This window comes from Artibeus jamaicensis, unplaced genomic scaffold (assembly GCF_021234435.1).
Source record: "Artibeus jamaicensis isolate MK-2021 breed Jamaican fruit bat unplaced genomic scaffold, CSHL_Jam_final contig_548, whole genome shotgun sequence".
NCBI lineage: Eukaryota > Metazoa > Chordata > Mammalia > Chiroptera > Phyllostomidae > Artibeus > Artibeus jamaicensis.
The window spans coordinates 10539673-10566783 of NW_026521883.1; the positions used below are offsets into that span (position 1 = coordinate 10539673).

General features: G+C 47.3%; 1 protein-coding gene across 21 annotated transcripts; it reads right to left on the reverse strand.

Annotated features, from left to right (window-relative positions):
• On the reverse strand, positions 1-27077 carry TPM1 (tropomyosin 1). Of its 21 annotated transcripts, none has more exons than XM_037150986.2 (10): positions 26868-27076; positions 25979-26104; positions 25654-25779; positions 14168-14301; positions 11983-12100; positions 10741-10811; positions 9886-9961; positions 9367-9429; positions 9022-9091; positions 1-1341 (listed from the first exon to the last, which is right to left on the reverse strand). In XM_037150986.2, the coding sequence occupies exons 1-10, from the start codon at positions 26979-26981 to the stop codon at positions 1259-1261; spliced, it is 981 nt and encodes a 326-aa protein (XP_037006881.1). In that variant the 5' UTR covers positions 26982-27076; the 3' UTR covers positions 1-1258. The 21 variants fall into 21 exon arrangements, with proteins under 21 accessions (XP_037006881.1, XP_037006871.1, XP_037006869.1 ...); XM_053670023.1 differs by lacking the exons at positions 1-1341; positions 9886-9961; positions 25979-26104 and adding exons at positions 6017-6107; positions 7508-7586; positions 10407-10482 and having other exon boundaries at positions 26868-27075; XM_053670022.1 differs by lacking the exons at positions 1-1341; positions 25979-26104 and adding exons at positions 6017-6107; positions 7508-7586 and having other exon boundaries at positions 26868-27074.
• Positions 27078-27111: the final 34 nt, after the last annotated feature.

Genomic DNA, 27111 nt, shown 5'->3' on the forward strand with positions numbered 1-27111 from the left:
AAATGTCCTACAATGTGCATTTTATTCCATACAATTATACAATGTTTATATACACAGCAGTTCCCCCCTTATCCGCGGTCTCACGGTCCTCGGTTTCAGTTAACTGCAGTCAACCACGGTTGGAAACATAAAAAATTTCAGAAATAAGCAATTCCTAAGCTTTAAATTGTGCATCGTTTTGAGTAGTGTGATGAAATCTCGAGTTGTCCTGTTCTGTCCTGCCCAGGACGTGAACCATCCCTCTGTCCAGCCTCTGCACACTTAGTAGCCCTCTTGGTTATCAGACCTACCACCTCAGTCTCACAGTGCTTGTGTTCAAGTAACCCTTATTTTTTAATGGCCCCAAAGTGCAAGAGTCGTGATGCTGGCAATTCAGATATGCCGAGGAGAAGCTGGAATGTGCTCCCTTTGAGTGAAAAAGCATGTATGTGTAGGAGAAAACACATAGTATCTAAGGTTCAGTATCATCTGTGGTTTCAGGCATAAACTGGGGGTCTTATGATGTGGATAAAAGGGGCTACTGTAGCTGTAACTCTTACATGCTTTTTCTTGATCAATTTAGTGTAGTGACTAAATGTTCACTTAACATGGAGACAGGAAAGGAGCGGAAATCCATGTTGAATGCTTTCCTGTGAGTTGAAATGAGCTCAAGGGGGTGCCAACTGGTAGGAAATAAAAGTTGTAAACGAGCAGTGTGGCTTACATACCCTGGGCTTTAGTGAATTCAGACACATAGAATCCATAGCCTCATCTCGTAGAAAAACTCAAGAGAAAGTAAGTTAGTGGTGGGCAGATTTCTAAATTGTACAATATTGAATGGAAGACCACAGCGGGACCTTTTGTTTAAAGTAGCACCAATCCACACCTGATTGTTTCCAACAGTAATCTTATCTTCCTGTTGAATATATTGTTGGCACCTTGAGTGGAAATCTTTCTGCTTTGGTGAGGATTCCTGGATTGACTAAGCGTACTGTGTTGCTAAACCCTCTACAAAGTGTGGCAACGTCCACCTGGGGAAATGGCACATGTAAATCATCGTCGCTCCGACATGGGCTTGCCTTTGTGTGTGTGTGTGTGTGTGTGTGTGTTTCCCCCGCCCCAATGTCGCTGGCGTTTTGCGGAGGTTTCTGTGACAGTGGTAAAAGTAAATAAAAATGCATTTAAGGGGTTTCATGGTAAGCACGGTGTTGAAAAACAAAATAAAACAAAAAAAACCCAACAGAAACATGAAAGAATGTGGTCGCAGCTAAGGAGGTTTTCACATGTTGTTTAACTCCAGTAAAGTCTGATCCAGCATCTGATGCATACTAAGGTTTTCTTCTTTGGCATGAGCCACTTTCTCTGTGGTGGGATTAGAAAATCAAGTCATGAATAGCTGCGCTTTGGACACGATGACCGTTTGTACATTCAGGCAGGCAACATCAATCACAAACACAGGATGAGATGATTAGGACTAGGCATGCTTGTCAGGCATCACTCATTTCCAGACAAGGACCTACAGAGAGGGGAGCGGCCTCTGGCCTGAAGGAGCCACAGGCACAGCGGGTTCTCACGGAGCAGTCAGGCGAACCCTCACCGACACTCCACTAGGAGGGTAAGAGGCAGGTGGGTTGGGTGAAGGTTCCCTGGTCATGCGCGTGAGAACGGGGAGAGGCGCTGGCAGCGCTGGAGTTAACGACAGCAGACACTTCGGGGTTACAGGAGTTAATGGTCTGGGAGTTGTGTGGTAACACAACCTCACAGAAAACAGAGATGCCATAAGTAGGTTTTCTGACAACTTTTCAAATAATTTATTTCTGTTGCTTATTAAAAAATTATCAACATGTTTCATGCACACTTCAGTAGGACATTCTCTTACTATTCTTAACAGTGGTCTATTCGTTATCAGCATGACATTCTCACCAGTTCTTACAACACTGTCAGACTGAGTAAAAGCATACCTTCCAGACAGTCGGGCACTTCTGACATGAGTTCCTGTTCTCAAAAGCGATTTTGCCCAAGCATAGGTACATTTAGTCATATTTCGAACACTATACCAGATATTAAGAAGGTAGGAATAGGCATATGTAATACGAATATATATATATATATATATATTATATATTATACCCTATATATAACATATATATATAGTTATAGTTATACACACACACCCCCCTCTGCTTTGGCTTTCTAACGTAAAGTAGGACTCAGTTCTCTGTAGGAAATAGAAAACATTTTTTTTTGAGATCTTTGTTATGTACCAGTTCAAACAAGGCCTACTGTTGCAAAGAGGAGTGCTATATTGTCATAAATATTTATTCATATACATAATGATTATATTGTACCATAAAAGTTATTTGGGGATTAGAGAGAACTGAATTATTCCAGATAGAAGAGGAAAATGCAGACAAGGCCAGCCTTTCAGCTGAATCCTTTCATGTACATTTCTGCAGAAAGCGACCCTATAGTTGAAGGTGTAACAGTCTTAGATTTCCTGACCATGGGCTCCATTCCTAGAATTCAGCCCAAGTTCTTTCCCACTTAAGTTTAATCCTCATTCAGGGCCAGCTTTAGTTGGTTAGTTAGGCGGCGGTTTTGCTCAAGTTGCTGGTAGAGTTGATCTGTACAGGTCAGCAAGCAGGTTAGCAGGAAAGAGGCAGAAGAAGAGAAGTTAGCTAGACGTGGAGAGAGGAAGTTAGCAGACAGAACACAGAGATACCTCCGACACTGGTTACGTGCTGAACAGGTTACCCGTACCCCACGGTCATCTGTCCTGTGCCCAGGAAGGTCGACGGAAAAGGCTTGGCAGACTTAGGAAGAGCCAAGACTTCTCTCTTGGTGGGAGGGGATGGGAAGAAAAGGGAGCAACAGGGTACGAAGAGGAGAGAGAGTGGGTGTTCCTCTTGCACCTCGCGACCACCACTGTGTGAACTGGGTCGAGTGCAGTTTCTGTTAACGGCCCGAGGAACCCAGGCAGGGCTGGAGGTGGGCCCAGCATGCCATCTACTCCTGGCCCGCGCTCAGTGGAGACTGACAGTGAAGCCTCAACCTGCCCATTTGTGCTCGCCCCTTTCTAGAACCCTTTTCATCCCCATTCTGGAGCTGACTTTCCTTTCAGGTGGTCCCAAGAGCAGGTGGCTACCCCGTTTCATTAATACTTTTTGAAATGCAGAACTAAGCTCCCCGTCCCTGCGCCCCAATCACCAAGATACAGGGTGGAGATCCTGAATCCTCATCCAGTTTTGATACAGGTGTGTGTTATCCTATTCAGAACAGCAAGAGAACAGGCACTTATCTCCACTGACTGAAAATTAACCTTTACTTCCTGAAGATGGCATATATGTTTGGAGCCAGATGCATGCACATAAGATGAATAAAACCTCAAACCTCCACATGGAGACAGACCAGCATGACATCAACTTTACACATTGGCATGCAATCTACTCAAATGGCAAGGAAGCCAGACACAAGAATCAGTCTGCATCTGATGGTCCAGGGGACACCCAAACAATGAAAAAGCCGGGAACCTACCACAAAAACCTGGAGGACACCAGATTGTTTTGAATCACGATGACACCCTGAATCTAGAAATTGTAATTAACGATCTTGAAAAGCTGATAATCCTATTGCTGGGGAAAATGAAAATGTTTAGCCTCTAGTCCCCAGGTCTGTTGGGAAATTGATCAATTCTAATTTTAACTTTCTCTAATAAATGGCGGGAGATGGGGAAGAGGCTCTACTCATTGTGCTTTCTAGCTTGAGACATATTCTGTTTTGTCTTCTTTGCTCATCCAAATTTTCTGAATATTTGAAACCCTGGCCAAACGTCACCTTCTCCAGGGGGCTCCCAGTCAGAAATTTCTTCTCTGACTCTAAATACATACTGTTTATTAGACTCACGTCACTCCTCTATCTTCCCACCTGATGGTGAAGAGCATTTCTGATTCATCTCTTCATATCCTACCTTCCAGTGTCTTGTGCATGGCATACGCCTGGGGGTCTCAAAATCAAAACCCTGCTAGCACATTCACACTCTCACATGGGGCAGTACGGCCAAGGGCAGGCGGGCTGTCTCAGTTGGCGGAGCCAACACTGAGCCAAGCTGGAATGGAAGAACTTTGGAGAAACCCTGGATCAATGTGAACTCAGCTTAAATGATAGCTGTCTCTACCACATCCTCCTTGGGACTTGTTCCACTTCAGCTGCCATGGAGCTGGTAGGCCTGGGTGGCCTGAGGGCAGGGATCAGAACTGGTTCTACAGGTGAGTACCTTCCCCTCTTGTGCCACCTCCCAGATGTCTGGGGCCTCTAGTGCCCAGACTCAGCAGTGCTTTTGGTTTGGTCCAACTGAAGCTCTTTGTAGCAGCTGAGCTATGGCCTGGTATTATGAACTAGAAGCCTAAGCTCTCACAAATTCTCGGTAAAATCAACTTGCTATTTATCCTTTTGTATACCCACACCTTCCCGGGCTATTCCAGGTTTGCCTTCCCAATCTATCAGTAGATAGATTTCCCCTGTAGAACATACTTATAGGAAGTGCAAAGGTCTCTGGGAGGGTTTCAAGGCAACACACGTGCCTTCAGAATTCTCTGAGCACATGCTCAGCAGAACTTGCGGACTTGTCCTTTTGTCTGCTGCAGGAAGCAGGGTTACTCAGAAGGGCCCACTTCTGTGACTCTGAATTTAAAAAAGCACAAGGCAGGAGTCACAACCAAAAGCCTTAGGAAAAGGAAAACATGAAATCACAGAAGTCTTGATACTCTCCAGGGAGAGACATTGTCCAGAATCTAAATTTGAAAAAGCCTACTGTACCATTACTAAAGTGCCTGATGGCCCTCTTAAATATGTATTATCTGCACTGAAGTTTTTGTGGAGTAACTGGTATTTTCAGTTTGCCCAAATTTACCTGAGTATAAACCGATCATAAATAGTGGTATATCAAACCTCATAGGCTAACGAAACTACACTCAAACAGGTAAAGATCACCCATATTTAAAACACAGAAGAAATACAGCCAGACTGTGGAGGATGGAGAAATGGTGGGAATTAGGAAACAAAAGTCCACATCATTATGAAGTTCTACAGTGTTTTTTTTTTTAAGTTACTTGATTACTGTTTTTGAAGGGAACAGTGAAACCCAAATAAAATGTAATTGTATTCTGAACAATTTCCACTATTTTTATAGGAAGAAGAACCATGTTAATGACTATACTTCAAAGGTGCCCACAAATTTAAAAACAGCTATTATTGCAGAGCCTGTGTGTGTACAACCCTCCTGAAGAACGTGATGTGCTCCAGAGCACAGAAGTCCCGACCGGAACGTAATCGGACTTAGAAAACTGGAGATGCCATTTCATGACCCAAATGAAGGTGGCTAAGAATACTTTTAAGAAGCTTTAACTATCATTTGTGCTATAAAAGGAGGATCAACAATGACCTCAACCTACATACTTTGATCCAGTCCTTTTTCTCCTTCCCCAATATGGAAATTCCTGGAGATGTGGGATGGCTGCGGAGACTTCATCACGAGCCTTCCATGAGTGAGCTGCGCCCTCTGAGGCAGGGCCACCTAACTATCAACAGAGAGGGCTCACCACGTCCCCACCTGAACCTCTGGCAGAGGGAGACACTGCCCAAGCGGCATCTCCTGACTCCCAATAAGAAGTGTGTCCTGGGCCTCACTCTAACCTCTGGAAACCAAAACTCTTGCTAGGGGCCCAGGCATGAATGTTTTCTTTTAGAAGTTCCACAAAGAACTACTGCCTTAGAAACTCTTGACATTAATGTACAATGTTCAGAATGCAACAAAAAAAAATAGTAAAATAAAAAAGCGCAGCCAAAAATGAACCCTCACATGCGTGAAGCATATTTGTGTTTATTCTGTGTTGAAACTAAAATGTGAAGTAAAAAGAATAGCAAACAGAAATAGCTTACACAGTGTTTATTTTACACTGAAATGAAGCGCCTCTGGACAGCAGGAAGCGCTGTGCGCGCCCGGCCCTAGGGCAGGGAGCTAAAGGGAAGAACCAGGGTCAGCTGGAGGAGAGACAGACGGCAGAGCTCAGAGAGGGGGGACATCCAGCTTGACGGAGGGGTCTCGAGAGGAGTGAAGCAGAGAGACTTATCTGCATGAAGAGAAAAGGTGGGAGAAAAAGAGAAAAAAGTGGCACAATGGAAAAAAGGAGAACCAGACTAAGAGGTGAGAGCAGCACCTGAAACGCAGGTGAGACGTGGACATGCAAACCTGCTGCGGCTGCACCTGTGCGAGGTCGACCCCTGCCCACCCGGGGCTGGACCTGAGGCCTCACACGGCCCCTGGGAAAGGGTCCATTTTAAGAAAACCCATGACCAGAATTTAAACTCAAATTCTGAGCCAAACTCATCTTTCAGAATAATCACTCATACTCGATGCTTCAAATTTTCCATCAGACCAGGTTTATGGTCTCATGGAAAAGACCCTGGAGACAGGTGATCTGACCCACCCTCCAATTTACGAATGAGGGAAGAGAGGATGAAATCCTCTCATTTCCATGGTGACTGTCACATCTCTAAGGGTAACGGGGAGATTCTATAAGCTGTACGGCAGCAGGCACATGCCACACTCTTCAAGCTACCATTTTTCTGCACGGGTAAAATTAAATTTCCAGAGTACCTGGAATTCAGTGCCAGAATATTATGATGTAGGAGAACCCTCTGTGAAACATTCCAGGTTAGAATTTAAAGAGGCAGAACGAGTTCAGCGTTTGCGTTGAGTTAGTAATGTGTAAATTAGCTGTGTATGTTCAAGGTTCTCATGAGAACAAGGCCATTTACTCCACTTACTACCTCATGGCAGTAAAAGCCGGGCCACTCACTCCCAGAACTCGTAATTGTTTATGTCCCATTCCTTTGACACAAATTGTGGTGTTTTGGGGGGTATTGTACTTCCTTTGATAGAACCAGAAAATTAAAGGCTTGGTTACTCAGCAGAGGGTTCACGTCTCTCTATAATTCTTAACAGTGAGGAAGAGATGATATTTTCCAGCTACACTGGGTCAATTTCCTTTCCCTCTGGCCCTCGGTAATCTGACACTTCAGGGCTCCTAAATTTATATTTCTTTTTGGAAGATGATATTTTATTTAATTAAATCTCAGGAAATTAATTTTTAGTACTTCTTTGGGAAGTTCCTGTACAACTGCATGGCCTTCTAATTTTACTTGAATTGAACCCAGTTTAATTTCCTGAATACATAGTGCTCAAGAGATTCATATACCAGTTCGATGCTTGGTGGGGATGGTCTAGCTTAGAGATGGAGCAATGAATGGATTCTGAAGGGAAAATGATTTGTACAGACAGACTTAATCTACTTGGCCTTTCTATTAGTAGAATGTGAAAAAAACCCAACGGCTACCCTAGGTTACACAGAGAGAGTAAGCAGAGAGCTGTAAGGATGGAGATTCTGGAGGCACAGAAGGGAGCAGTGTTGAGTTTATCACATTAGCATGAGCGCACGGGTGTGAGCAGGCAGGGTGGATGCACATTTACATGGAAGTCATATCGTTGAGAGCGTGGTCCAGCTCCTCGCTGATGGCTTTGTACTTCAGTTTCTGAGCATACAGCTCGTCTATGACCAGGAAGTGGAAGGCAGAGGTGCAAGGACATGGAGAGTGACCAAGAGATGGAGGGTGAGTGAGGGTGGCACGGGCGCCACCCCGACACAGCAGCAAGAAAAGGGCAATGCAGGAAGGAAGTGGTGCCGCAGCAGGTGGCCAATGCAGGAGGCGTGCGTTTTGTTTTTAAATGAATTGAAACAAAAACAGAAAGAACAAAACCCGTTAGAAAATAAAACAAGGAAGACGCAATATGAAAATCATAACAAATATGGTAGGTATATCAGTAACTATGGTAAGCCCTAAACAAAAACCACAGGAGGATGTCTCCTGGGTGCATGACAGAATGTCTTTCTTTTCTAGAGCTGTGTTTTAATTACACTGGAGTCGCCAGCCAACTGCAACTATAAACAATGGAAAAAATATCCAAGGGCAGTGTTTTGGAAGAACAGTTCGTGACTACAGTCTGTAATCCTTATCTGGCTCCACCTTCAAACCACTGACTTCCTGACCAGACCAGACCACTGGGACACGGACTTCTCCGTGCCCTGCACGCTGCTCCTGGTCTTCCCATTCCAGCCGCCCTGTTGGTGGCCCAGAAGGCCTGACGAGTGAGGACAGCCACACTTCTTAGGGTGCTATTGTGCCAAGCCTGCAATCTAGTGTTTGTGGTGATGGCTTCACACCTGGCTGCGGCAGGACAGACCGTTTAGCAGCCGTTTGTTTCTCTCTCCTCCCTATGAGTCCAGTTATCGTCTGCACTGACCTCCAGTCCCTGCTCCAGCTCCTTCGGCCTTGGACCTGTGTATTTGATGTATTTTGTTCATTCTTTCTTTTTTTTTTATTGCTGATCTTCAAAAGACTCTGAGCTCAACACTCAGGATTTCTTTGAGACACAGTGGGTGTTACAATAAAACCTACATATCTTAGGGGACAAATGCTTGAATCTCGAAATGCACTATCCGACCTGCACTCCTCCTTCAGTAAGTACACAGAGCACTTACCAAGATAACTAATGACAAACCCCCAACCCCTCATACTGATTTCACACTTGGAAGAAGATGGGTTGTGTCTAAGGAGAAATCCACACCATTCTGATAAGAGGTATCACCAATGAGAGAAAATATACTGGAGTCATTCTCACGTACAACCACCTTACCCACAATGAAAAATAACCTTGCCACACACCTGAGAGTGTGAGGCAACACTGGATGGCATCTGCCACTAAAAAAAAAAAAAAGACGTGCCCGTCTGGTGGCTGAGAGTGAGCTGGTGAGCAAAGGACTCAGGTCCAAGAGTTGAAGAGCCACAGAATGAAACCCCAAGGACAGACAGGAGGAATGTGCAAGAGCAAAGGAGTGTATCAGGGTGAGCGCACTTAGATTAGAACACTGTTTTGCCAATACTCAAACATAAGGATCAAATGAAAAACACAACTCAAAACCTTACCTTCTAAGTCATCAATGCTCTTCTCCAATTTTGTTACTGACCTCTCTGCAAACTCAGCCCGAGTCTCAGCCTGCAATGATTCAATTTGTTTTGGTCAACATTGGGATGTCTTAGATTTCCACAGGGAAAATGAGAAAATGGAAATCAAAATGGGTTTGAAACTACTTGTCAGTCAGTCACTATAGGGAGGGGCGGTGGCTTGCACAGCCGGGAACGCTGGGACGACCTCTGAATATTCCTGAGGTGGATCATGACAACTTGGAAATGCAAAAGCCCTGGGCTGCTCCATAAAAAAAAATGCATTTACAATTCAGGTGGCTCTGCCCAAAGCATTTATAACATTACCTCCTTCAGCTTGTCAGAAAGGACCTTGATCTCTTCCTCATATTTGTCTTCCTTCTGAGAGTACTGTAATTAGAAAGAACGTTCCAGATGTCAGAGCGCAGCTCACTTTACACTCATGTCTTCTAATCCAAAGAAAGTGCCAGCCCAGCAAACAGATGTTGGGGATCTCTCGGGAGGTAATGGAGCCTCCGGGATCAAATGGCATACGACAATGCAGTCTCTGTTTTCCTGCCTATTGTTTTACACGGGATGAGAACAAGATAACATCCACTTGGCACTTGGTCCAAATTAAATTGTTACAGATGACTCATATACTCAACATAAAACATATTCTCTATTAAAAAAAAAAAAGAACCTGTTATTCAATAACCATCACGAAATCACCGCAACACGATGCCGTTTACTAAAACGCCCAATAGACTTATGGCTTTTAGCAGGAGGGCCTCAGGAGAGGAAACAGGGTGACTTTTGAGCAGCTCTGGAAAGACGCCTTTCCCCCACACCATGCTCCTGGCCTACCTTCTCAGCCTGAGCCTCCAGTGACTTCAAGTTGTTCGTCACAGTTTTCAACTCTTCTTCAAGCTCGGCACATTTGCTAATGTTTTCGATCAGAGGCAGAAAGGGTGGGAGACAAGCCAAAGGAAGGAGGAGAGAAAAAGGAGAGGGGTGGGAACACATGAAAACCGAGTCCTAGAGAACAAAGGGCTGCCTCAAAGTAGCCAAATCATCAGGTAGTGAAGCGCTCGATTTTGCTGTGGACAATGCCCTCCAACCTTATTAAAGCAGAAAGGCAGGGTGACAAACTCCAACAACTTGGAAATGTGATAATTTGGCTCCTTTTTTGGCTGCACCAAAGAGCATTTACGAAGGAAAAACAAAGGAGTATGAAGAACCCAAAGAAAGCACTTAAAGCAAGATATAAGACAGCAGAGGGCGCAGTGAAGGTGCAGTTGTTACACCAAACGAACCAGTAGGTAGTGGAAGCTGAAAGACGTCTGGGCTGGAGTTAAACCTAAAAACCACACATGAGCCATCAGTACCTTATCCTCTGCAGCCATTAATGCTTTCAAGGTCTGATCCATTATTCTTAATTGTTCTTCCAGCTGTCGAACTTGGCTGTTAGTGGACACAGGAAATGCACAAGGCCATTCTCAAAATCAGTGTGCAGGTAAGGCATGCAGTGATACACACATTCACACACAGACACCCCACACATGTCCTCCGTGTTCTAGACTTGTGGCTCATCCATGTCAAATGAGCACATAAGGAGCCCGGAGCTGAAACAGGTCAATGTGCAGCTGCCAGAAGGTCATGCTGTTTAGTCACTGTTCTGCAGCACCCCACACACAGCGTCCTGGCGCCGGGCCTGCTTACCCTTCCGAGAGCTCGGCCCGCTCCTCTGCACGTTCCAGGTCACTCTCAATGATGACCAGCTTACGGGCCACCTGCAGCAGGACAAACACAATACACACAAACACTGTGGGCTTGCCAGCTTTGAGTAAGGGGGTGTTAGGGTAGGGACTGCATCCATCAGTCTCCAGAAGATCTCGTCTACAAAGATGATCCTCTTTCTCGTGGACTGGAGAGAAGCTATTCTCCATCAGGAGTGCCAATGGAGAGGAGACCAGAGACCTGGAATGGCTAGTTATGAATGGGCAGTTTCATTTAAGTGTGACCCATGGGAAGTCTGTGTAATTACACAGCAGCCAAACCCAAGTGTGGAAGAAGGGAGAAATATGAAATTCACAACCTCAAAAATAGCAGCATGATGAGACATGATGCATTTTATGCCAAAAGGTAGAGGCTGCCAAGAATACACTGCATACTTCAATCTCCTTTTTGTAGAGAAGATTAAAAATGCCAACAGCGTAGCAAGAGAAACCAACAGGAGAAAAGCTGGTGAGATGACTAAGGCCGTCGGCTCTGTGTTTGGTGAAAGAACTAACGAGAGAAGGGATCCTCTGATCCCTTTCAAAATAGGTGGGCATAATGTGATCTAGAAATAATAAGGATAACCATACTAAAAAGGAGAGTCAGGCTGTTTTCAAAACGGCCACGGCACAATCAGGGCAAGACTTAAACCTTCACAGCTATGTTGCTCTGCTGTCACAGGAAGTTGTTTCCGTGATTTAACCTCAAACCTATGTTGATCATGGAATTCTACCACCTTGGAGCGAGAGGAGAACAAACTGAAAATGTCCTCCGTGAATCAATCACCCACACCAAGTGCATGGTCCACGGTAGATGAATTACTCCGAGAACTGCTTGCACGGTGCATGACAGGCTCCTTCCATGGACAGAGGGGCCCAACTCTTCCTTCCCTGAGCCAAGACCCTTTGTCCTAGTCTTTTGGGGGTTGGGGAGTGGCAGGAGAAGCAGCTTTGGTCTTCCCCAGTGTTTACTGATTGGCTTCAGGATGAGGCTTGTGATCCCTTAGCCAGACCAAAAAGAACCATGTTCCGCAGACAAAGGAACTCTGCTTCTCCAAACCACCCATTTCTGCTGAAGAAGATGACTGTTTCACTTAAGAATGCAAGGCAGTATACCCTGCTCCACCCACCCACACGTCCCGGCCACTGCTGGGGGTCCGTGAGGCTTTGGGCCCCAGGATCTGACCTCTTCATACTTGCGGTCAGCATCTTCAGCAATGTGCTTGGCCTCTTTCAGTTGGATCTCCTGGATTTCCATTTTCTCCTCATCCTTTTGGGCTCGACTTTCAATGACTTTCATGCCTCTGAAAAGGAAGACAAGCAACAAGACCCGAGATGCAGAGCGGACCTCCGCAAACCCACGCAAGGCACTGAAGGGGTTTGTGAGGCTTAGTGTAACTGGCAGATCAAAACAGAGCACAGAGCTACTTTTATTTTCCAAGCCATGAAGCAAGACTTTCCAATGCTGAAGGCACAAAGATAGACACTTCTGTTTCTTGCAAATGAAACCTCACACTCCCGGCACCAGTGAGACTGTCCAGGAATCTAATGTGCAGTAAAAGACGCCGTGTCAGAATCCCGGTTGAAAGCAGGCGGCAGGGAAACAGGAGAGCCAACTCGCTTTGCCTGCTACATAAACAGTGGGATTTCTTTTCCTGGTGGGCAGCTTCGGCTTGAAAACGGACCAAAGTTAGAACAAAAGCATATTTATCTTTGTGTCCCTCCTACCACAAAGAAGGTGGTTGTTCTTACCTCATCGGCCACAAACGTAAATACCAGATTGAACCATACGAAACTGCTGATATTTACCATGCCAGACCCATAAACACAGCAGTTTCCTATGGGTCGACCTAACACTTTAGATAAGAAACCGTGAGTTTTGCCTTTAATGGAACTCTTTAACAACAGAGGGGTTGAGAGGGCTGATACCATCTTCTGTGTTGATATGTATGTTTGGATCCTATTGCATGGTATTAAGTTTTGGGCAATGTTAATTGATTTATAATATATTACAGACCGATGGTGTAACAATTTATGTTAAAATGGGATTCGTGACCAAAATCTAAGTAGGCAGTAACATAAATAAGCCACTATTTTTTTATGAAGCACTGCAGTGTTTTAGAGACTTGAGTGCTAGCCTGGGCCCAGCCATAGCTGGCTGGGAGACCCTGGGCAGGCCACACCAGTCTCTGGGCCCCAGTACTCCCACTGTAAAATCAGGGGACTAGAGTAAATGATCTTGCAATTCCTTTTTACTCCAAAGTCTAACACTGCCAGATTCGGATCGCCTTTTGGGTTCATTACCAAGTGTACTTCAGGAAGAAGTCAGCCACAAAACCACTGGTATGTGTACACTGTTAGAGATGATGAGTCATCTTCAAGTAATTCCAAAACTCTTGGTTAGAGAAGAAACAATAATGAATTATGAGCTGACAACATCAGCTAGAAAGCTTCTTTAATCCTCGAGTCTGAAATCATTCTTTATCCCTGGTAGCAGGAAGCAGAAAGTCACTCGAAGATGGAGAAATGGACAAAATCACTGATGGCATCCACCTGCCCACCGCACACACGGCTCTGCCACCCCGATGCAGCTGAGCCCCCCCTAGCACCACGGAGTCTTCCTAGGAGTGTCTCTGTGCGGTGTGAATACATTCCCATCCACAGCTGGGCGTAAGAGAAAGTGCCTTCCGGAGTACGCAAAGCCGTGCTGGTCTACACGGCCACGGTTTGCCTTCACCACCACAGAGCTCCACCTCCGCCCAGGAAGTCCGGGAGAGCCAGGCTACAGTGGGAGCGGGCTCAGCAGATGCAAGTGTCTGGCTGCATTTACGGGTATGTGTGTCTTATTAGCATGACAAAGTCCAAAACCATTTACTTTCGCAGATCACATTGCTGTTTTATCTGTGTTTTGGGGGCTATTTGACAATGACAGCCCATTTTTATCTAAGTCGAGGCCTCTGTGGTTTGCTTTAAAACAGTTATCTTTTTAAAAATACATAATTGCTCCAGGGTCAGCAGGGACGGAGAAACCGTTATGCATCCCTAGAATTTCTTGTCTGTCTCCTCGTTGGATGGTGAGCTCCATGAGGACAGGAACAGGATCTTTTTCTTCTTTGTAACCTTTGGGTTTAAAGCCCTTACGTGCTTTGTCTAAAAGCATCCATGTTAAACTAACAAAACCAATAAATTAACCACTAATGTTACATGAACAAAACCAATAGTTACACCTAGGATCAAATAAGGAAATGATCCCACTAAGGCATTCCACTAAGGAACTGCAAAATTCTCAAACCCCAAGATCGGTGAAGCCCTCCTGCCCCCCCAAGAGCAAAGGCTCACGCTAAGAAGTGGGCCCAGTGAAGCGCCCTTACCTCTCGCTCTCATCTGCTGCCTTCTCAGCCTCCTCCAGCTTCTGCAAAGCTGTTGCCAGACGCTCCTGGGCTCGATCCAACTCTTCCTCAACCAGCTGGATGCGTCTGTTCAGAGAAGCTACATCAGCTTCAGCCTAGGCAGAGAGCGTGAAAGGCATTTTAGAGTTGGGGGAAGTGAGCGTAGCACTTTAGGGAAGTGGCTGAGACGCAAACACTGACTTCAGATAGGAAGCCTGGGCCTTGTGGTGAGCTACCCTTAAGGGCATCAGAAACCCTGGTGAACTTTGGAGTTCTCCAGTCCGTTCACACATTTATTTATACAGAGAATGTCCACATTTGTGTGTACACAAATCTGTAAATACCATCCTCATTGGAAAGATGAACCATTACCAAATGCTCTCTCACTTAGTTCTTTTCTCCCACAGGTTCCAGAACACTGGCTTTACCTCACTACAGCCACCCGACTCACCGGGGGCCTGAGGTGCGGACAGGGACAGCACGGCTCCTCCAGGCTCAGCCTCGGAAGGCAAGGGCGGTCCAGCCAGAACTCAGATTCTGGAGTCTCAATTCTTCTCTCTCCAGACCATTTTTCTCAAGGGGCCTCATAAAGGAACTAAAATATTTCAAAACTCAGGGATTCTAACATACATACCATACAGACACAACTAAATCCAGTATCCCTCGCCCTGCCCGCTTTCCGGGATCTCTGTAACACGGTGATACAAATTTCCCAATTGTTTCCAATAAAGCCTACTGGAATGTCTAAGTCAAGGCTACTACAAGAAAAGTTTCAGACTCCTTAGGAGAAAAGCAGTACAGATACTGTTTTTATTTGTATCCATCTCTGAAATAAGATGTTTCTTTTCTGGGGATGTGATGGTTACCTGCTGTTGTAAGCATTGTTACTATGGGTCTCAAAACACTGGGGAGACAGAGTCTGTGAGATACACTTGCTTGCCCTGGTAGCTGGTTAAATATTATGCCTTAAAGTGAGATAAGAAATTTATCAATCAGGGTCTGTTTCTTCACCCTCATCTACTCTGAACATCTAGTTATCTGGGGCCATGTGGTTGTCAGGACACATGGAAAGCTTTCTAAAAATTACCGCACACACTTAAGGACCTATGCTAGTTCTCTACCTACATTCCTTTCTTCTTCACTCAACCGCAAGCTTCTTCCGTGCAGGGAATCTTGGTTCTTTGCACAGAGTATGAGCTCAGAAAGTGTCTACTGAATAAAATGAGTAAAACCAGGCTAATTTAAATAAAAGCAACTTTCTTAGCTCGTGGACCATGCATGATACATCCAGTCTGAAGTGCACATACAGTTTAGAGGGAGGCTGTGAGGATGACCTTGAGTCAGAGGAATTACAAGTACCTTCAGCTCTTTGCTCATCTGTGCCAAGTTTTATCTGGGAAAGGGGAGTGATTAGGGCATTGGGTGAAGGATGCTTTATAAAAAACATTCAAATACACCTTTAGCTTGTCGAAAGTAAACTACGTAGTAAAAACCGTTTGACGGAGGCAGGGAGTGGGGGGAACTGGATCTGAGGAGCACGGTTTACAGCTGTACTGGCCCCCGATCATTGATGCACCGTGAGTCATGGGCCCCACTGAGTCTCACCGGCAGGTGGCAGGTGGTTTTTTTTGGAGGAGGGGTGACTATAATAGGAACAATGTATTTCTTCATTATAGGGAACTGTCTTTTTAAAGTCTTTAGCCCTATTTTAAAAAACTGGAAGGAATATACATTAAGTATACTTTTGGGCCAGGTTGGCTTTCTTCACTTTTCTGTTCTTCCCACGTCCAGTATAAGTCTATTCTTTTACAAATGGGGGGAGAAACACATAAGCAACTCGGAAAGTTAAAAACAAAAATGAAGAGCAGAAACCAACCAGCCAACCCTCAGTAGAGTGTATAGATCATATACACAAAAGTATCCCCCCCTTTCTGTCCTTATTATTAGTAATATAAAGGCAAGTATCCTGTTACAGGTGGTGCAGCCAGAGAAATATCAACACGATTTTTAAAACTATTTTTTTTTGTAGCCACCACGTTGTTATGTCCCTGCTCTGCTTTCAGTCTGGGTCCCAGCCTCCAGGACTTTGTGCTCATGGAAAGGAGAATGCTTGTGATCTGGGAACAGAAACTTCTGGGTGACAGGCCAGGCTAGGTCAGCTTCCCACACAGCTGGGGCACCGAGTGTAAGGGGACAGGCCCCCAGGTTTGTTTCCGCCTCCACACACAAGATCCCCCAACCCGAGATGCCCCCCATCAATCTGTATCGTCCTTTTTATTCTACCCCCCACCCCGAATTCATTCCTTTAGCTCTGGACACTGTTTTTATAAATGTCACTGACTCTTTTCTCCCAGGAGCATGTTGTAGAATCGTGTACTTCCTGACATTACAGGTTGTAACCTACGGAATGCCAGCTGATGCAGCCTCATAAAGGGCACAGACGCAATGACTGGGAATGGAGATCTGCTGCAGCGGCCGGCACTGGCGCACAGAGACCTCCAGGAGGTCCGCAAAACAGAGGCTTCAACTGATTAGCTGGAAGGACTAGCTAAACAGCTAGCCAGGCATCTTCCAGCAGTTCCCACAACTGGCCGAGTGTCAGAACCCACTAGGAGATACGTATTAAAAATACAAACTTCCAGCCCCCATCCCTAGAGACTCTGATTCAGGCCAGAGGGGAGGGCAAGAATCTTTACTATAAAATAAGCAACCTGTTCCATTCCTGCACCGTCCCTGCCTACCACCTAAGAGCTGGCAAATCCTGTGGGAACGAGAACCACTCTTCTAGCTCTTCCTTCAAAAGAAAATAGAAGGAGGGTAGGATCTTTGACCCAGCATGCTGAAGTATATACCCAGGTCAACAGCTGTCAGTGGGAGACCAGACTAAAATCCAAGTGGTCTAGCTCCTTCAGTGCTGGCTCTGCCTCTTCCCTCGTGGCCTTGTGGAACCTCACAGAAGACCTGGAACTGGTCGTTCTCTCCCTCGAAGGCTTTGCTCTAAGTCATGTGTGTGTGGGGGTATCTCTACAGCCGTCCCCACCCACACATGGCCTTCAGTGACAGAGACTAACCAGGACTAGGAGAACAAGTCTTGGTTACTGTATTAAATAGTGTCCACTAAACAAGACCTCTCAATCCTTTTTGAAGTAAGTTGTGGTATAAAATTGAAAACCGTCAAGTAACACTCCTAGTAACTCACACAGGGACAGGGCTCTTGCTCTCAAACCCAGAAGCCAGTGCCCGCTACTCAGAGGTTTCAGAGCAGGACAAAGGAGCCTGCAGGTCACCTCTGTCCGGGGTACATCTAACTCGGTAAGGGTCCCCTGGGGAAAACCTGGGCTCTCGCTGGCTTCTCAGGCCCTACCACCTGGTCTGATCGCAATTTTGTTTGGTTCCCTAGAATTCATCTTTCTTTCTCTTATTTTTCCTTTTTTTTTTTTTTGACGAGGGATAGAATTATGTTCTGTGTTCAAAAGGTCCACATAACTTACCTTCCCTAGCTTTTATTGCCACTATGTGTTTTCTAAGTTCTGAGTTAGACACTGTCTAAGGTTCCTTTCATCACAGCACCTGGGCAGTCTGCTTAAGACTTCACCTGCTGTTGCCTCTGCCAGTACAAGCCAGCAGCCACTTGACCATCTGTTATTTAAAAGGCAGATATAAATAACAAGGCCTTGGGGAAGGGTCAAGACCCCAGATGCAAATTATTTCCAGGCATGGAAATTACCCTTCGTGTGCTGGGTTAGCTGCTTCTAACAGCAGCCCTTGTGTTGATGCTGCTGGCGAGTCTTTCAGTTTGGGATGCTACTTTCTTTTATTTCAAAAGTGCTATTGTATCCCAGCATGTAATGAGCTACTCGAAAGCGAGACTGCTACATTAGCAAAGGCTCCCAACTGTCCCGCTGTAGTTTTGTCGTCACACAACTGCCAGGAATCCTGCACTTGCGAGGTACCTTAGAGTTAGTTGCATGGTCAGTCCAGTCTCCTCTGTGCCACCCCTCCAGCCCCGCCCCCCAAGACATTAGCTGCCTAGACAGAAAATAAGGGCAGGCACACCCCCCTGCCACCCCAACAAGGTACTACATCGCAATCAAAGGGATGCCTGACCCAATATAGCAAAATGTTACTCCAAAATCAGATTTGAAAGAAACCTTTTACAAGACCTAGATTTTCAAGGCATCCAGATGTTTTAGCCAACACAACAAAAAAAGTTAAAAATAGCAATAAAGAAGTAACTGTAGGAGACCATTATTACATCCTAAAAATCTGGAATATATTTTCAAAGTCCTGCCTGAACCAGAGTGGAGCAAGGGATGACCAAAGGTCAGGACTTTTTATTACAGGCAAACTGAAGTTACACAGAAGTTTCACCCGGCTTGCTGTGTCAGACCAAGTGACTAGAGCCAAGTTAAACTTCTGCCCTTATATGGTAAGGAAAGGGGGGAAAACACTGATGACATTAAGGGGCACTCCCATGGATCACAGATAAACACAACCTCCTCTATCGGTGCCAAGGCCTGTAATTTACGGGGCATGTTTGTGTAATGAGGGAGAACGGACGTGAACGGGGCACTGTCGTGTCTCTGCCCTGCCTACACATGAGAGCAGAAACTGAGAAACTACTCCAGTCACTGCCCCCCCAGGGGTGCCAGTGTGTACACAAAATGCACCCTCAGTGTCCTGGTCTTGGAAATGTCTGCCAGCTCTGAAGAAGGAAAGGGCTGAGAATCTTGTAAATTGGTTATTTCCATGATTTAATACAGTTACCAATGAATAATCTTCAGGTGGCAGTTTTAAAGTCTCCTTGTTTGCTGGGTACTATTTGGAAAGGAGGAAGGACGGACTCCCCCTTGCTACTTGTTCCTTTGATGATAAAACCCAGCAAACAGAACGCTCTTGAGCCACAAGAGGTAGCAGCAACCATTACATCAAGCCAAGCGGCCTCATTCCAACAATTTGAAGGGCCCATACACCTTGGAAAAGCAAACCAGCAGGAAATAAGGAATGGCTTATTCTTCCAAGGTAAGTGCTGGTGTAATAGTGCCAACTAATTACAGCCTCTCTAAACTTTTGAGAATTTGAATTTAGGCTCAACTCTCCACTCAAATAATTCTTTTTTTTTTTTTGCAGTAGTTAAGGCTTTGCCCCTAAACCTCCACTTTCACTACCAAGAGAAACTGATTACCAGCTTAACTCACAGCTGTGTCTGACCAAGAAACCACCTTGCATCCGCTATCTTTAAGTTCCAGTTTCAGAAGTGAGGAATCACTCTCAATCAGAAATTCAATGGCTTGACCCAGGCCTCAAGTTGCTATCTTAAAAGGTTCTGTGTCTAATCACCCAGACAGACTGTTTTCAAAAATTACTTAAATAATTGAAGCTATTTAAGCCACTTTTACTATAAAGCATTGAAAAGAATGAAGGCATCACCTTCAGCCAACTGGCACAGGAAGATCACTTATAAAAAACACACAAAAAAGGTGAGTATAAAAGTAACAATGTGCCCTTCATACGATTTATCTTGTGTCTAACATCAATCACTAGGCCAGGAGTCAATAAAAGGCTCTCTTGTACAGGACCACACATTCCCTTTCTTAGCAGGGTGAGGGGAGTTCTACTGACTTCCACCACCAAGTACCATGTTGACCCACCCAACATTCCTTTTGGGTTGCCCACGTCCTCGGAGTCTCCAGTACCAAAAAAAAAAAAGAGAGAGAAAATTTTTATTAAAAGCATTTAAATGTATTGTTTTAAGATATAATGCAATGAGCAGGCTCTTTCCAAGACCCCTTTGACAGGTGGGGGATTGAAGGTGAAAGAGTGATGAGCTCTGGGCTGCGTCGTTTAACACTGGCGGACACACAGCACCTGCCCCATGGTGCCCAGAAGCACTGCAGATCCTCTACACACATGAACTCCTTGCACCCTTGCAACAGGCAGGTGCTGTGATTATTTCCATTTACAGTCAAGGAACTGAGAGACTGAGGAGGTAATTAGCCCAAGGGCTCACAGGTTATAAGCAGTGGAAGATTCAAATACTGGCCATCTGGGCCCTGAGCTCTTGTTCTTACCCACCACGTTTCATTAATTCTAATGGTTCGAGGACAGCTGCTAGCCAGCCAGAGAGGCAGCTGGAACCAATTCACAGCCCAGTTAAATTCAGAGACATCCCTGGGGCCATTTCTGATGAGTCCTCTAGAGATAACTGTCTTTTGCTTACTGATTTTGATTCCTGTCTGTATTTTACCTGAAATTTCCTTTAGTTAGGCCTTCCTCATAGGCGGAGCTGTTTGCTTTTATGTATTTTATGCAAAACAAGTGTTGTAGTTTTTGCAGCCAGCTGTACACTTAACCAATAACGATTCACTCAACAGAACAGGCCGGTATTAAGCACAGCTGGACACCACATTATCACGTATCATAAAATTCCCAAGGTGTTATGAATATCCTGATAAAATACACACACTCACTCACCAATCAACAAACGGCAAATGCCTAAACTACCTGAGATCCTGTTCCTGTTTGCTGGATACATTTGCCTTAGCAGAAAGAAAGGAAGCCAGGTATTACATTCAACGTGGGGGAGGGGGAAGCCGGCAAGAGAATACACCCAATAATCATTGACATTTAGCCAACTTTCCCCAAGACCTAGTAACAGAGGAATATATCTATCTGTAGAAGAAAATTGTGTGGTTAGAGAAAGGGAAAGATCAAAGGGCCACCGACTACAAAAACCAGAACCTGGTGTTGTTAATGCCTCAAGCATCACAGAGAAACAGGCTTCCAGAAAACCAAGGGTCACCGGGGATGGTGGAGCATCCCCGGGTCCCGAAGTCCAGCAGGACCTCAGACTTGACCTGTCTGCGCCCGTTCGCAAAGGAAGGGATTTCCCTCGTTCCTTCCCACCCTAGAGTAAATAATGCCAGCAGCGCAAAGTGCACCTCCCAGAGCACCCGAGACACTCGGGCCAAACGCAAACAAACACCCCAGAAATGGAGCCCTTTCTGGGAAAATGCTGCTTCCAGAATCTTCTCAACACCACTCCTGCTTCCTCTTGGAGCTCTTCAGGTTAGACCCGAGAGCTGGAATGGAAGGACAGAGAAAAATAGGGAGGGCCCCTACGCAGAGTCCGACAACAGCAGCCCAGGTGCGCTCCGGGGCGTGGGGGCAGGGGCTGGTGGGCTCCAGAGGGCCCTGCGGCGCGCGGTGGGGCCGATAGAGGAGGAAGCGCTTCGGGGTGAGGGGCTGGGGTGGGTAATGGGTGGATCCCTTACGGTCTCCCTGAGCTTCCTCTCGTAGTCCAGCTCGCGCTGCAAGCTGCCCGCGCGCTCCTCCGCGGCGTCCGCCTGCTCTTGCAGGCTCCGGATCTTCCTCCGCACCGCCTCCAGCGAGCTGCTCCCCGCCATGGTGCGGGGTGGCGACGGGCGGGCTAAGGTGGGAGAGGCCGGCTGCGGCGCCTCTGGAACGCCCGGCCGCCCCGCCCAGACCTCGCCGCACGACGGCGGCGCCCCCTGCGGCCCAGGACCAGCCCGGAAGTCGCGGTCTCCGGGGCAGCGCCGGGGAACCGCAAACGAGTGCGCGAGCGCCGGGGGCGGGCACAGCCGGCGAAGCAGGGCGCGCGCCGAGGACCCCGGGAATTTGCAAACCGCGGGAGGCGCTGCGCATGCTCGCTGAGAAGGGGGATGGTAGGCGTTCGAGGCGCACTACTGGGCACCAGGCGGACTGGGTGGGCCCTGCAGGAAAGGAGGCCACCGCTCCTGGGATTTTACTTCAATTCCCACCGCCCCTCCCCGGCTTCAAGACGCCAAGCGGTAACGGGCCTGGTTGCTAAGGGGTACAGTGCCGCCTAGTGGCGGCGGGCGCTCCTCTCCGGATCCCGTATTCCCAGGCCCAGAAGGGAGACCCAAAGTGGCTGCCTGTTCCTCGTTGCAAAGAACCCCGGAACACACGATTCTAACAATAATAGCCGCCCCCCTCCAAAACTCACGAAGTGAAAACCACTAACATATTACAGAGTGATTAAACCTATTCTAAATGCAGTCTTCTTAGATTAGAATCTGGCTCCTAGTTCTTTCCTGGCTGTGTGACTTTGGACTAATAGCTTGATTGCTCTGGGCTTCTTCTGTGAAAGTGGCATTAATGGCAGTACTTTCTCACCGAACTGATGTGACGGTTTTGAAATAATTAATATAAAGCACTTAGCACAATACCTTGCACATACGTTTGTTAAGAACGCAAATGATAGCTTTAGTTAAAATATAGGCAAGTTGGGGCCCATGTTTATCCCAGCCTCTCTGGGGCTCAGTTTCCTGTCCATAAAAACAACCATCTCAAGGGGCCCTTCTGGTCACAACCTTCTCTGATTTTAGATTAGCCTCAGACCTTTTGGAATCTGACCAATTCTGGGACTGACTGGCTTGCCTTTAAAAGGCTCACCAAGGAAGGCTACAGAAGAAACCTGCGAGAGCATCTGGGTACGGCTGGACGAAAACCACCATGGACACAATCTCTGAGAACGGGCCTCTGCAAATTCGTCCCCTGGGCAGTGTTTTTAAATGCCTGCTAAGTCTCCCAGCTTTCAATTCTCACCTTTCTCGAAAGAGGGCCTTCAAGTCAGTTCCTGATGGGAATAAGTGTGGGAATAATGAAGAAAAAGAAAACAAACTGACATCCCTTTCCTCCTCCAGAGCCCTAACCACGAACCTCCTTAGCTTTCCTGACTCATTTTCTATGGACTTTTTCACAGCCTCTACCGAGATGTCCCATACCCCGACATGGGCCCTCATATCCTGTAGGTGGAGCCTGTGGCTTTGTTTCCACACAGTTCATCTGGTCTGGGGGAAGGTTGCAACACCTCCCCTAAAGGAGTACAGACCATGGGCCTCCAACTTTGATGAGGAGGGAGGGGGGTGTTTGAGAGCCTCCAGGAGGAGCCTGGGAAACCACTGGACTTGCAAGTGCTTTAAGCAGACAACTAATGTTCTGCCTTTTCGAACACCTCGGAAAGTCCGTTTCAGGTGAATTAACTTTCAGGCTGATGTCGTTATACAAGCGAGTAGGACAGTTCTCAGTCTTGGCTGCACATTGGAATCACCTGGGTATTTAAAAAATACTAATGCCTGGGTTCCGCTCCCAGAGGTTCTGTCTGATTTAATTGGCCTGGGGTACAGCCTGGATTTTTGGTTTTTAAAACTCCCTAGGTGATTTTTCTTAGATCAGCTTGAGAGTCACTGATTTAGAAATCAAAGACCTACAGGGAATAAGTATCAGATACATACAGTTATTGGGGCAGAGGTTGGGGGCCAAAGCCTTCTACCCCTTTCAGCCTCACTCAGGTGGAATGATGACAAAATATTCAAAACAAAACCAATGGCAATGCTGCCTGATAAATTACCTCTTTTTTAAGCTAGGAAGAGCCCACTTCTGGAGTGGGATGTGTAAAGTATGGGTAAATTAAAAAAATGTTTTCAGGAGTAGTAATAGTAGAAAAATATCAAACTGTTTTACAGGTCTTAACTAGGGATGGACAAGGTAATGACAGGGAAATGTCCTAGTCATAGATGTCAGATAATACCATCTCAGGGAGCTGACCTCTCTCCCACCTCCCCCTTTCTCTAGGGACACCTAGTCACTGCTTCAGAATCACTGTAAATGGGGCATTTCTTCACAAACTTTTTCAGCATCCCTACAGGTTCCAAACAACCTAAAATGTCTTAAAGGGGACGCCGGCCAATATATACTACCAAAATAAATAAACACATAAATAAATAATAAAAAGGATCAAAACAGGGTTGCAAAAATCACCCTCCCCTGCTGGCCCCGCCCCTGCCCCCCACCCAGCTGGCTTTAAATATCCTCTCCCACTTCTGCCCCGCCTCATTCCTAGGCTCCCTTAAACAGCTTTTCACTGAAGACCTGGAGCTCTACATAGTCCCCCAAATTATCATCTATTTTTCCTTAAGAATTGTATCTTTTTCCCCCTTCTCTTGCCTTCAGCCTTACTGAGCTATTTTAAAATTCTCTGCATTCTTTACCTTATAAGGAATATCTCTCCTTGATCTATCAGCGGCTCTTTTGAAAAAGCTAAATAAACGTCCTGCTGGAGAATTTTGGGGAGACAGACATCCTCCATTTAGCCTTATACACAGCAGACATCTGATCTACATTATACAAAGCAGACAGTTATGTGCTCTCTGGCTCTTTTCTAAAGCCAGGTAGTTTGTAACTTTAAATATTTTAGCTAAATCAATGTTTCCCTGAACCCCCTTTCTAGAAATCTGGATTTTCACTGAAAAAAATTTTTGTCAGCTTCTAAATGTCCCAAGTCTGGATTTTTCACTTACAAAGCACACTTGGAGATGACATTACAAGCCTTTTTTGTACCACAAAAAAGCCTTTCCTGATTTCAAGACCCAAGACTCTCCAGCCATTTGCATTTTACTTTCAGACAAAATAGTCTACCAGTTCAACTTCTGGGCATAGCTTTTCCCTGGTGCTCACACATTCTTGGAATTGTTCCCAAGGAATTCTTTCCTAATTGGGCCTCTAGGCTTAATTAGCTTCTAGAATGAAATCCGACGGTGTGAAAAGAAGTCCTTTGGAAATCTAATGCATAGCTTGACTTATGCAGCAGAAGGGGCAAGCTCCTCAGCTGGAAAGAGTCCTCCAAAGGGCAGTGAACAGAGTGCTGGTTGAGCCTTTACGTGTGTGTCCCGCCCCTGAAACTGCGTGGTGGTTGTCAGAGGCTGACAGGTGGGGGTGGGGAGAGCAGGAGAGGCCGGGGGCAGCTAGCTCACTCTACCATATAAAGCACTGAACTATATATAGCCCCCAGCTTACTTTTTGGACATAGTGCCCTCAGTCTGCAGACCCAAGCAAGTATCATCTTCCCAGGCAGATCTTAAGGGCTGAATTAAGGCTTTCCTGATGAGAAAGGAAGCCTTGAGTGGTCTATGTGCCACACCATCCAGCTCAGCCTTCTAAGTAAAAGTAGCCCCAAAATATTTCTTCAGTCTAGAGGCCAGGCCCCCTGTATCCTGACTAGACCCACCACTGAAAAGCAGGCCTTTCCACCCCCAGAGTTGGCAAAAGGAAAGAAAGTGAAGAAACTAGGCATTCTGCCTGCATAAACCTTGGTTAGGACACTTCAGAGGTTTTCTGCCACAAGGGAGGCAAGGTTCACCCTAGCATCCAATTTCAGCTGCTCTGTCCTCCCAGCTTCTCACCCCCACCCCGCCCTCCAGGGGTGGGGGCAGAAAAGGAGAAAAAGAGAGGAGTGGATGAAATATGAACGAATGTGTGCCGTAGCAGTTGGGGGCAGAATCCAGTGCTCTGGGCCAGGGCAGGGCCATGTGCAGGTGTCCAGCCGGAGGAAGCAACCCTCCTCCACTGCTCTCTGGCCCCTGTGGTGACTCCAGAGTGGCGATGCGACGCAGCAGGTGAGGGAGGCAATGTGTGCATGCACTTACGTCGGTGGCCTTTTTCTCCGCCAGCTCCAGCTTCTCCTGGGCATCTTTAAGAGCCTCGGAGTATTTGTCCAGTTCATCTTCGGTGCCCTTGAGTTTCTTTTGCAGCGACACCAGCTCATCTTCCAGCTGGGAGTTGGCCGTGGGGGATGGGGAGTGGGGGTGCAGCAGGCAGCGTGATCCCGCAGGGGAGGGGTGTGGGTGCACAGAACCAAAAGGACAGGGACAGCGGGACAGACAGAGGGAAAGACAGGGAGGGAGAGGGAGAGAGAGAGAGAGAGAGACAGAGTTAGCCATTCGTGAGCTGAGCCGCGCGATGCTCGGGTACCTTGGCGGCGGTCTCATTGGCGGCCAGGAGGCTGTCCTCCGCCTTGTGCAGCTCCTCCAGCACCCGGTCCCGCTCGTCCTCCGACGCCCGCAGCAGTTTCTCCTTTGCCGCGATGTCCTCCTCCAGCTGGGGGGCAGAGGCGGGCGGGCGCGGGCAGCCGGCACGGACCGGGTGTGAGACACACACACACAACACACGGGCGCCGGGTTGGCTGGGGCCCCTCCGGCACGGGGCGGCGCCGAGTTGGGGTTCAAGGGTCCCCAGGTAACCTCTCGCCGGAGCTGGAGGCACACGGTGGCCCACCCTGCACCCCGACCTCCCCCAGGACGAGACTCCTGCCGGGGTCCCAGCGGGCTCCAGTCCGCAACTTGGTGCAGAAAAACGCCCCCCTCTTCTGGCCTTTGGGCCGTACTCTCTATTCCAGCCCATCTTTGTTCTTAGGGGGAAACTCCATGACCCTCACCCCCACTCCCCAGCCTCCGTCCCAGTTGAAGGGTTTATGCTCCCCAGACAAATGAGGCCGGAAGAACGTATGTCACTTTCTGGACTTGAAATCCTTCAACCGCCCCCCCCCCCGCCCCCCTCACCCGGACCGATCAGAGAATCAAGTGCCTCTAGGGCTTGAATGGACTTCGCGGGCTCTGGGAACCAGGGAAGGTTACTACGCATCCTCAGACGAGACCGAAAAGTTAGAATAAGCCCGAGTCTGGCTCTTTCCCTCCACCCCTCGCAGACGCGGGTCCCTGGCCGTACAGGGAAGGGGGTGGCTCCCCCAGTCTCCTCGGTGAGGGGCCGGGAAGCGGTGTCAGCCCAGGTCCCAGCGCTCGGGGACCCCCGGGTGGGCGGGCGGAGCGCCGGCGCCCGGTGGGCGCACGCGGGAGGTGCAGACCTGCTTGCTCCTGTCCTCCGCCGCCTTCTTATCGGCCTCCGCCTGCTCGGCTCGATCCAAGGCGTTCTCCTTGTCGAGCTTCAGCATCTGCATCTTCTTCTTGATGGCGTCCATGGTGGCGGCGGCGAGGGGCCCGAGGGCTGCGGCGAGAGCGGCGAAGCGCGAGCGCGGTGCGGCGGCCGAGCCGGAGTGCGAGCGCGGAGCCGCCCGCTGCTCCCAGATATGTACTTTCCCAAGGGGACGA

What these genes read in the sequence shown, in the direction of transcription:
- TPM1 (XM_037150986.2), bottom strand. Translation starts at nt 26,981, where the DNA reads ATGGACGCCATCAAGAAGAAGATGCAGATGCTGAAGCTCGACAAGGAG. An exon ending in TGGAGGCTCAGGCTGAGAAG is followed by an intron (nt 9,430 to 9,885) that starts GTAGGCCAGGAG and finishes TTCTAATTACAG; the next exon opens with TACTCTCAGAAGGAAGACAA. An exon ending in GAGCATTGATGACTTAGAAG is followed by an intron (nt 1,342 to 9,021) that starts GTAAGGTTTTGA and finishes ATCCCACCACAG; the next exon opens with AGAAAGTGGCTCATGCCAAA.